This window comes from Barbus barbus (assembly GCF_936440315.1).
Source record: "Barbus barbus genome assembly, chromosome: 40".
Lineage (NCBI taxonomy): Eukaryota > Metazoa > Chordata > Actinopteri > Cypriniformes > Cyprinidae > Barbus > Barbus barbus.
This window is the reverse complement of record NC_136718.1, coordinates 23,077,709-23,089,635: the sequence shown is the minus strand read 5'-3', so window position 1 is coordinate 23,089,635 and position 11,927 is coordinate 23,077,709. Positions and strand designations below refer to the sequence as shown.

Sequence of the window (11,927 nt, the reverse complement as noted above, 5' to 3'; positions counted from 1 at the left end):
CAATACAATTAGACATTTCATGATTTAATAATACATTTAATATATATATAAGGCATAAATTCATAGTGAGACACAAATACTCATGTAAAATAATAACACAATATAATAATATCATTCAGATATCAAGATCCCTCTAATAGTTGTATGGGAAACAAACTTTAATAATAAAATTGTGATAATGTTTTACAAAAATTACAGTTTTTGTTCTCCCCGCCCTCTCTCTCTCTCTCTCTCTCTCTTTCTCATCTCCTCCCCCTTTCTCTCGACTCTGTATTTCTCATCAATGAAGCCTCATTTGAATAATGCGCGAGCACTTTGGACCGGAGCCAATCAGCTGTCAGAAGAGCATGATCAATCGCAATGCATTATTGATAACAATAATTACTTTGACATGCGCATTTCTACTCGAGGGGCTAATTTCCCCCAACCTGGAGAATTTCTAAAGGAGAGGGACTAAATAGTGTTACTATTCGCCCCTGATGGTTGTAGGTTACCATGTCGCGGCGCAAGCAATCCAAACCACAGCATATCAATTCAGACGAGCCCGCTTCCACAGAAAATGGTAAGTTTGAGGCGACAAAAACTTATGCTCGCGTAAATTACTGCTGGTTATATGCTTAATTTCATATTTGCATTATGAAATTTGGCGTCAATGGGTTCACGACCCTTGATGTTGAGGTGATGTGGTTTTATAAATCGCTAAATCGACCAAAAAGTTGTTTTGTACATTAAACTCGTTACAAATGCGGTAATTTTTTTTGGTTTGTTTGTTGGTTAATTGTTTAGCTAATCTAATGTTTGCGTTTATAGTCGGATGTTTATTGGCGTTTTGCGTTTGTCTCTTGTTTTCTCACGTATTTAATGTTACGTTTTACGTTAATTCAAACTATAATAAAGTTATTTTTAATGTGAGAGGGGAAATATATAACTACTGAACGTTTGTTTTTATATATTATCGTTAAATGTGTTTTTTTTTTTGCATTGATCAGTTGATCACTGGCTGATAAATGTAGACTCCTAGTGTGTTAATATTTGATGTGGCGCACTGGTATCACTGACCACTGTTAAACAAAGGTGCTCAACAGGTCGGCATGAAATGTGAGTCGAGAACAAGCTTGACCACAAAGCAATAAATCCCCCACAGTTTCTTTTGGTCGCATATGGAGATGTGGATGGGGGATGGAAATGAAGTTGTGTGTAATGGGGGTGTAAATGTAAATTACATGACTCTGAAGTGTGGTAAAGATTGTATAGATGTGTTTGGTTATATATGCACTGAGGATTTGTTTGTCTCGTTTCCTTAAAGTTGGGTTTAATTTCACTCGGCTGTTTTAATTCCCTCTCAGTTAAGGTGCAATCAGTGTGTAACACTGCGAAGGTGTCAGTAGAGATGCATTGTATCCCTTGTGCATTGATCAAACGCCCTCTTGTGGTGAGCTGAACAACACTCAGGGGTTACAATGACTAACCCTAAACACATGGTTGAAACTGGATTAATTTCTGGCACATTGTTTGTTTTAATCAAATCATTTTAGAGCTTTTTTTTTGCATCTCCACTGCCTTTTTAGAAATTTAACATGCAATCAAGTGTACCACTACTAGTTGAAAGTGAATTAATTTTTTTGCTTTGTCTCAAATGGAGGTGATGTTTGGTTGTCTGCTAGGTCTGAGAACAATGCAGCTTGTTTTCTTTACTATTTAAGTTGTCTAGTGAACAATTAACACGTCCAGTTTCAGTGTCAGAATGTTAACAGGTGGTCTTTCCCATTCATAAGAGGTGATGAAATTTGCATTTAACAATAGCCCTGTTAAAAGGGCCTTCCAAATGGTGCTGCAGCATAATTTGATTTGCTTTGTATTTTCTGCAATTAGACCAAACCGATTGCTTTACACTTTTATAAGCATTTTTTTCTAATTAGGACTGCCTAACAACTTTGTATGTTAAGCGAACAGTAGTTAAACACGTTGTTTTATAAGCCATGTGTATCTTATTTTATTGTAGAGGAACATAGGAAATGGATGGAGTTGGAGGAAGTTTATATTTGATATGCAGTTTGTCTTTTTGTATTGGTGAATCTTATTTCTAGTACAATTTGGATTTTATTTATTTTTGAACATGCTGTAAATGCTGCCCCCATCTGGTGGGACTGCATAGCTGAAGAGTTGTAAGTGTGTCTGCTTACAAAAGCAATTTGATATTATACTATAACATCTGGTCTATGCAAATTAAAATCCAAATATGCCACTTAATGCATGATTTCAAAACATAAGTGCCAAAATTAGACTACCTCTGCAAGGCAAGTTTATTTATATAGCACATTTCATGCACCGTGGTAATTCAAAGTGATTTACATAAAAGAAAGTGAAAAGTCATTAAAAATAATAATCACAACAAGGAATTAAAAAAAAGTATGAATTGCTTATGAAATAAGTGTGAATGAACCGTAAGTTGAATTAAAAAAATTAAATCCCTTTATGCCTTGTCTTTTCAACAGTGAGTACTGATTACATTTATCTAGAATTTGTTCCATATTTACAGCACATTATCCTTTGGTCTTGAATAATATGTAATCTCTCGAACTTTGTTTCTTTGCTGCAGGGATCATGCACAACGGTCAAGGTGAGGAGGATGGCAATGAGGCTAAGAGACGACGATCAGAGGAGACGAGGGTTTGCGACAAATGTTGCGCCGAGTTCTTCGATGAGGCAGAGTTTCTCAAACATGAGAGAAATTGCACTAAGAGTCAGCAGGTCGTGATCATGAAAGACGGCGATGGGAATGAAGTGCCCCCAGAGTTCTCCCAGCATTCTCCGGGTGATTTTCTGGGTGATGATGGGGATAAGTCGACCAGTAATTCGCATTCAAAGCACAGTGCCGATTCTGAGGAGATGATGGAAGGAGAGCTCATGCTGAACAAGGATGACCCCTCAAATCAAGATCAAGATATGTCTGGCAATTCAGACGTGGGGTACATGGCATCTTCCAAATTGCAAGACTCTAATGTGACTCTTGAGTCCATGGCTGCTACTAAAGTTGCTGTAACGCAACACTCATCCAGTTCGTCCAATCAGAAGTCTCCACAACCACACCAAGATGCCCTTCTTGCAATCCCCATGATCCTGGAACAGCTGGTCAGTCTCCAGCAGCAGCAACTGCAGCAGATCCAGCTAACTGAGCAGATCCGCCTCCAAGTGGCCATGATGACACCTCAGAGTTTCCACTCCGCACTGGGTGCCGCTGTGGATCCACTGAAAGCACTGGGTGCGCATCTATCACAGCAGCTTTCGGCCGCAGCTGCCCTCATTGGCAAACGGACGGGCTCCCAGAACTTGTCCTTGGAAGCCTTAAAACAAGCAAAGCTACCTCAATCCGCCACCATCCCCACATCCCTCAATGGAGGTTTGGGCTCAGTGCCCTTAAAAGCAGACTTGAAAGGACTCCCCGATTTAGCTAGTCGACTTCCAGCTCTCCTTCCTCAATCTCCAGGGGTCATGGGATTACAGAGTCCCTTTAATACCCTTGCAGCAAGCGTAGATTCCTCTAAAAAGGCAAAAAATAAGATCCCTGCCGTGTCGGAGTCCAAAAATGTCTCTGGTGAACATATGTTCAAGCACAAATGCAAGTTCTGTGGGAAGACATTTGGAAATGACAGCGCTCTCCAAATCCACTTGCGCTCACACACTGGCGAAAGGCCCTTTAAATGTAACATCTGCGGTAACCGTTTCACAACCAAAGGAAACCTCAAAGTGCATTTCCAGAGGCACAAAGAAAAATACCCACACATTAAGATGAATCCACATCCTGTACCAGAACACCTGGACAACATGCCGACAAACAATGGCATCCCTTATGGCATGTCTCTGCCCATGGATGAGAACAATTTTGTCGACACCAAACCAGTGCTGGGGCTTCCCTCGACAGGTCTCCATCCACCAGTGCTCCAAGGATTCAAGCCCACATATGATGTTCCAGTAGGTGGGGACCTCTACTCCCAGAGGTCTTCTTCATCTGGCAGCGACGGTGCATCCATTTCTTCTGGCATGTTCGGTCAGGAGATGATGGGACTGGATCAAAGCAAAGATTCCTCAGATGTGCTGGCTGGATTGCACCACATAAACGTTAACAGTCTACCTGGCGAAAATGGCTCTGGTACTGCAAAGCTTCAGCAGATGGTGGATGGCTTGAAGAAGACAAATGACCCTAATGAATGTGTTATTTGCCATAGAGTGCTGAGCTGCCAAAGTTCCCTCAAAATGCATTACCGCACACACACCGGTGAGCGACCGTACAAATGCAAAATCTGTGGCAGGGCTTTCTCCACCAAGGGCAACCTTAAAGCTCATTATGGCGTTCACAGGGCCAACACTCCACTTAAGATGCAACACTCGTGCCCGATTTGTCATAAGAAGTTCACCAATGCCGTCGTCCTCCAGCAGCATATTCGTATGCACATGGGCGGCCAGATTCCCAACACCCCTCTGCCAGAGGATCAGTTTGAAAGTCCTGAAGCACTGGATGCTAGCATGACTGAGGATAAGAACTTTGACTCTACTGGCCATGAAGAGAGTATGGAAGAGCAAGACTTGGATTTGGACAATCAAGAGAAGTTGAACAACTCTACAGAGCCCCAGCCTGGCACCAAAGATGATCAGGTTTTCCAAGGTCCACCTTCTATGTTTACAGGCATCGCTGCCCTGGAGAACCACATGAAGAGCCTCACCTCTACACTGAACCTGCAACGACAAAGCAGCACTGCTTCTGAGAGCGATGGCGGGCTGAAAGATTCTCCTTCAGGGTCTGGAGAAATGGATTACAAGAACAGCCGCAGTCCGGCTGTGTCAGACTCCGTGTCCTTTCACTCTTCGTCCCCTATAGACGGTCCCCTGAGTAATGGACAGTCAAAGTCACCAGAATCCACAAACCCAGATGATGGACTCCAATTCAGACCAGACTCTGATGCACCTCAACATTTTGGCGAAAACAGTGGAGCACTGGACTTGACGTCAAGTTTTAATCCGAAACCAATCAAAGAGGAGCCAGGCTTGTCCTTCTCCAATGGCGAATATGGTACGTTTTGTTCATTTCAACATCCTAAACATCACACTGATATTTTCTCTTGATGTTTTGCCTAAAAGTTTTGTTCTTCTTTCTTAGGTTCTAGTCAGTTGTCATTCATGAGGGTGCCTCCAAGTCTGGTCAAACTGGAGATGCAGATTCCTCCTGAGACTCCCATGGGTGCTCACGGTCTGTACAGCTCCCAACTGCCCCAAGGAGCTACCACTCCTCCTGCTACTTCTAGTGCATCTCGTCGCTCCACCAAGCAACATCTCTGCAACGCCTGTGGAAAGAATTTTTCATCTGCCAGCGCCCTGCAGATCCATGAACGTACACATACGGGCGAGAAACCGTTTGGTTGCACAATTTGTGGCAGGGCTTTCACAACAAAGGGAAACCTTAAGGTAAACATGTCTTTTCGACAGATTTTGTTAGTGAAATAAGTCAAATATCTTGTGTATACCGTAATGAGTCTTACCGACTGTTGTTTCCTATTTTGCAGGTGCATGTTGGGACTCATATGTGGAATAACACAGCAAGGCGAGGTCAACGGCTCTCATTGGATAACCCAATGGCTTTGATGGCCATGGGCGCCGAGTCCAAGATGAAACCAGACATGCTGCCACCACCAAAGGATTTGATTCCCCCACCGATTAATTTCGACCCGTCGATGTGGAACCAGTACGCCGCTGCCTTCACAAACGGACTGACCATGAAGACCAATGAGATTTCGGTCATCCAAAATGGTGGCATCCCTCTCCCAGGAAGTCTCGCTGGAGGTCCTTTAGTGGGTTCTACTGGGGGAATAACCAAGATGGAGACCTCTCAAATGGGCATCCCTGGCACAATTGCAGAAATGGAAAAGAATGGCTCTGACAGCATAGCAAAGTTTCCACATTTTATGGAGGAGGGTAAAGTGAATTAGACAGTAAAAGGACTACAGATGTTCCCAATCAACGGTCTGCATTGTACTAATGAGCCTGCTGAAATGTTAGGAACTGGGCTATTTATTAGTTGGTACAATCAATTCATACATGTAACTGTACATGTATTTTGCTTTTAAGAAGTTTCAAATTTACATACCCTTGTTAAATGAGCCTACACCCTAAAACAGGCCATGCCTTCCTTGTTGGACCCTTACATGCTATCGATTTCTTCTAGTTGAATCTGATCTAACTACTGTAGTGTTTTTTTTTTTTTTTTTTTTGCTCTCTCTCTCTAATATATGCGGGTATTTTGTCAGTTTTATTTCTTGAAGTTGAATGTAAGTCTTACTTGAATGGCTTTATTCCAGAGCAGTCTCATTAGTGATCGTTACGTTGGGCTCAGCTCTATGACCCTCAGGATGATCTCAGCCACAGGTGACCAGAGATCTCAATGTTTTAACAGTTAACATCTTGTTCATGTCCGCTTGACTACTCACGGTCCTGTTGTTAGTTGTGTTCGAATAAACTTCATTAGTCAAAAATGATGTCCTACAACAAAGGCGTTTGTGGAATACGTGCCTAGATAAATTGACCATTTCACACAATCTACTGAAGATTACAGTTTAATTGATGGACTTAATGAGTAGTTGTAGAATAGGTTTGTTTTGAAACTGGATTTCACTAAGTTATTATAAATTTCCTCTTTTTTTTTTTTTTTTGACACTATATAGTTTCTATTTTGCGCTTAATACCAAAAATGATTTTGATAAGTGCCTGTCTTGGAGTGCTTTTCTCTCTCCTCTGTATTTTCCTCCCCCCCCCTCACCCTAACAAAAGACACCACAGGATTGTAATGAAGGCCTTTCTTTTATTTAGACCACAATATGCTATATTTTTGCATTTAGCTATAGCTTTTTCAAGAAGTCATTAATTGTTCTTTTTTTGAAAGTGATTTAATTTGGTAGTCGTTTTCTTGCTTTCGGTGATCTTTATCAAATATTAGATTGAGTCGCTTTCATTTGAGACCTTTTAATAGGAGGTCAAAAGGCCGGTGTAATACTGAAATGCTTAATCATTCCTTGCACTTTATTTTTCCTCATTCTGCTAAGATCTGATATAGCAGGCTTATGCCATTTATTCTATGAACGTTTGTTTCTTGGGCTCGTCATTTAGAGATCATTTGCTTGCTTCCTGCAGTTTTAGGACACGGAGAGTTTTAGAATTCTGTAAATTTTCCATTTACCATGCATTTTATACTTGTGAGCCAAGCAGGCATGCATATCTTGTCCCAAAACATCAGCAGTCGTTCTTATTCTGGGAAAACGTCATGGTTTGCTACCCAATTGTGTATTGTCGTGGGGAAATGTTTTTGAGATCGTAGCCATGCATTCTTGAGTTAAAGGAATGAATGTGTGTATGCACGCAGAGTATCTAAACCGTAAAAACTTTACGCTGGTCAAATTTCTACCTCATTTAGAAGTTTTTTTTTTTTATTATTATATATTTTTTTTGCATTGTGTTTGGAGTTATGGTTGCATTGTGCCCCCGTAACCTGCTGATTTGTGTAATATAATGAATGTATCGCCAGACACTTTGCACAACACTTGTTCAGAATAGGCAGACTCCTTCTGTACATTCTCTTTCTAATATGCATTTACCAAGTTGTGCCTTTTTTCTAGATGTAAAAAAAGAAAAAAAAGGTGGTGTCAGATCTTGGTTAAATGGGTCATGTCTGTATGATTGTTCAAATGTTGAGTCTGTTTTAGGCTTGTTTACAGTGTAGACTTTTTGTAAGTGTTTGCTTTTGTTTGTTCCTCTTCCGTTCCGGTATTTTGAGAATAAAACCAAGGATGACTTTTCCAAAACTTTTTGTGTCCAAATTAACGTCATTACTGTTGCAGAAGAGACTTGAGGACACTGAAGTGAATAATAGAGAGTGAGAGATACTCGTCTAAATTGATTACGATGCAGGAAAATTCACTTTATCATTGTTCTCCAAGCAGACTAGTAAGCTATTTGTTTGCAATGAAGGTGAACTGAACTGAATGGATCCTATTAAGATTAGATTTAAAGTTAGTCTAAACCTTCTAGTGGATGCCTTTACAAAAGTACTAGTGCTATCATGGTGTTTACACTGCACTCCATGGTACTTGGAATACTATGGTATTAAATACTTATTAAAACTACTTTGTATACCATGGTACTGAAAGATTACCATGCTTTTTCCCTTACAAAAACATGTGACGTTTACACACAAAGGTACTGAAAATCATGCACCATTTAGATAATACTCCAATGTACTTTCAGAAATACAGTGGAATTACTATGGTATATGTAAAAAAACAACAACTGGTGGAGCTTTTGGATACTTTTTTGAGTTATTTACAAGAATACCATATTTTCATCGTTTATGGATTTTACTTTTGCTAAAAAAATTGCCTATTTTTTTCACATTTAAAAACAAGATGTTATAGCCTACTACCATAAAACTACTACGGTGAAACTATAGTATATTTACTCTGGACCACAAAACCAGTCATAAGTAGCACGAGTAAATTTGTAGCAATAAGCAACAATTCATTGTATGGGTCAAAATGATCGATTTTTTTTCTTTTATGCCAAAAATCATTAGGATATTAAGTAAAGATCGTGTTCCATGAAGATATTTAGTAAATTTCCAACCATAAATATATCAAAACTTAATTTTTAATTAGTAATATGCATCTCTACGAACATTTGCACAACCTTGATGGCGATTTTCTCAATATTTTGATTTGATTCGATTTTTTTTTTTTCAGATTCCAGGTTTTCAAACAGTTGTATCTCAGCCAAATATTATCCTATCCTAAAAAAAAAAAAGACCTTTATGACTGATTTTGTGGTCCAGGGTCACATTTATGTCATTGAGCATATCCATTAAGAGAGTAATTTAAAAAAAAAAACATAATAATAATAATGCTTAGTAATAAACAGGCCAGCGTGCTGCTCTTGTAGTGTCCCATCCTGTGGAGCGCGCGGCGCAGCCCTCGTTACCCATCAGCCTCCGCCCAGCGCTCTGACTGCTGCTCCACTGCGGACAACAATGACGGACAACATTGCGCTGCAGCCTGTCAGACACAAAAAACGACATGACAACAAACGAAGAGACGGGTAAGAGCACGAAACGACGTTAAATGACAACAAAAACGCGTCGGCTAGAACACGGAGGCTTGTTTATGGACGGATAGCATAGTGGCTAACAGCCCAGCAACACTTAACCGGTGAAATTATGTTGATAACGACATTATATCGCGATGTGACGCTGATCAGCGCTTTGTTTTTAATACATCATTGCATATTCGCTATAAAGATGTCGTCTGAGCGATATTAGAGTCTTGATATTGTTGTAGGCTTGGCGAGACAAATGCACATCCTTGTTCCGGGACACAGGTGAATTGTTGTCAAGGATGTGTCACGTACACATTTAAAGAAATACATAAATATTTCTCCCTATGTATTATGTTATGCTCTTTGTGACCAAATATTTTCGGTGTGGCCTTTTGTGAGGAGGGGCGACACTTGGCAGCCTGATAAAGCTCTGATAGCAATATAATGCTCAGCTATTTACAAGCACTTACAAATAAAATCACCACAGTTTCTGTCAAAATAACATACTTGCTACAGATTGTGGCTGTCCATATTACTAACATGATGTTGATGACATGAGTAGCATTTGAACAGTACAAGGATAGACATGAAACTGCACTTTTAATTCTTTTAAATAAATAATATAAAATTGCATAAATTATTATTGAACTGACCAAAGTTTTTAAAGGTCGGTTATACATTTTCACATTAGATGTTAAATTTTGATGCAGAATTGCTCTGTAGTCTATACAGTACTTAATGCAATTATTACATGAAAAAATTACAAGAAAACTAAAAGTAATCCCATATGTTATATTTTTAAAGGACAAATAATACCTTGTACTTACTGTGGGTTTGTTTTAAATTATTAAAAAATGATATAAATAAACACAAAAGTGTCTGTTTAATGCAAAACTGCAATCTAAATGTGAAATTATTTTCAAAATGTAAAAAAAAAAATGCAGGGTTTCTTATTCACCTAATGCCTTAAATGCACAAATTCAATTTATTTTTATTTTCTATAAGCTGTTATCATTCAGTTATGCTTCACTTATACGGAAGTACAATGCCCAATAATATAGGCTACTCCTTGATAAGAGTTTGTTTGATGAAGGTGTTGGTAAAAGCTAATATTTCCGGTTTTGTCAGGTCACCTTTATTTATATAGCGCTTTTAACAATACAGATTGTGGCAAAGCACTTAGCAGTATCAAATTGGAGGATAGAGTGTCAGTAATGTATAATAATAATATTAAACACTCAATTTTCAGTTAAAGGCATTTCATTATTGAATTCAGAGATGTCGTTGTCTAGCTCAGTTTAGTTTAAATAGTATCTGTGAAATCAAATTGACGATAATTGCTAGAAATTAAGTGTCCCCAACTGAGCAAGCCAGAGGCGACAGCGGCAAGGAACCAAAAAGAAAAAAAACCTTGGGAGAAACCAGGCTCAGTCGAAGGGCCAGTTCTCCTCTGGCCAGGATATTATTGTTTAATTATTGATTTAATAAAAATTTTAAATGTATTATATTTCTATTTTTATATTGTTGCAATTTCTAGCAATAATAGTATTATGTAGTTAGGTATTTTATTATATTTTTAGTTATTTTGTTTTATTTTTAGTTTTATTGTATTTTTAGTCAAGGTCTTCACTGGAGATATGTCCCCGGGGCTCATCCAGGTGTCCGGCCTCTGCCGACAATCAGGGCCGCAGACATCATCTGATCCGGACACAGACTGAGAAACAGAATAAGAAAGAATCAGACAAATATTAGCGTAGATGCCATTCTTCTTACGATGTAACGAGTACATTGTGTGTTATGGGGAGTGTTCCCGGTTCCGGTTTATCTAATTAATTCAGCCTAACAATCCTTTAATGGATTTGAATAATAGAAGTGTATTAGTGTGTTATGTGTAAGCCAGGTTAAAGAAATGTGTCTTTAATCTAGATTTAAACTGACGGAGTGTGTCTGCCTCCCGAACAGTATTAGGTAGATTGTTCCAGAGTTTGGGTGCTAAATAGGAAAAGGATCTTCCGCCCGCAGTCGACCTTGATATTCTTGGTATTATCAAATGGCCAGAGTTTTGAGAACGCAGCGGATGTGGAGGACTATAATGTGATAAGAGCTCGCTCAGGTACTGAGGAGTATGGATGGGCGATATGGCCTAAAAAATTTATCACGATAATTTCAGGTATTTATTGCGATAACGATACAAATGACTTTCTGTACACAGCCAACTTATCGCCATGCTAATTATGATCAACAGCTCATCTCCATTAATTGCTCTTATCAACCATAATAATGCGTTATGGACGCTTCATATTAAATCATATGCATAGGCTACTGGCACACGTTTACCACGTTGCTGATGACTGAAAGCCTGTGTATGGCTATACTGCTGTGATCTGTTTCAGGCTTTCCATATCATAACATTTTAGAAATTAATTCATTGTAATATCTCAGAAATGGCATATTTAACGAGAACATCGCGGAGATTTAGACTGCTAGGAGCACGGTCAAAAATTTAGCAGCACCTTCAAATCGATAATCAACAATTCTGATCAAAAATTAACCTTCCCATTACGAGGTGATATTTGACTCCTTAAAGTGATTTACAGGGAATTTTGTTTTTACCTTTGTAATGGCATTTTTCTAACTTTATTAAAAGTATGGCATCTTTTATGTCAAATTCAAATTGGACGTGTTTCCACTCTTTGTAACCACCATTTTTCTGTACACTTTGCATATTACGGTAGTTTGCTCCTCATCTGATTTTCTGTAACCAAACCAGTTGCAAATTGTGGAGGTAGCTCCTCGCG

At 39.1% G+C, this 11,927-nt stretch overlaps 2 protein-coding genes across 2 annotated transcripts in view; both read left to right on the top strand.

Annotated features, from left to right (window-relative positions):
• The first annotated feature begins 364 nt into the window (after positions 1 to 364).
• LOC306859870 (sal-like protein 4) lies at positions 365 to 7,844 on the top strand. Its single transcript, XM_079401247.1, has 4 exons — positions 365 to 562; positions 2,600 to 5,068; positions 5,156 to 5,460; positions 5,559 to 7,844. The coding sequence occupies exons 1-4, from the start codon at positions 496 to 498 to the stop codon at positions 5,979 to 5,981; spliced, it is 3,264 nt and encodes a 1,087-aa protein (XP_079257373.1). The 5' UTR covers positions 365 to 495; the 3' UTR covers positions 5,982 to 7,844.
• Positions 7,845 to 8,995: 1,151 nt separating this feature from the next.
• The window catches only part of LOC306859869 (putative phospholipid-transporting ATPase IIA), a 59,162-nt gene continuing 56,230 nt past the window's right edge, over positions 8,996 to 11,927 (top strand). Inside the window, exon 1 of the mRNA XM_079401246.1 lies at positions 8,996 to 9,132. Coding sequence (XP_079257372.1) covers positions 9,065 to 9,132 — 68 coding nt within the window. The 5' untranslated portion in view covers positions 8,996 to 9,064. The remainder of the gene's footprint in view (positions 9,133 to 11,927) is intronic.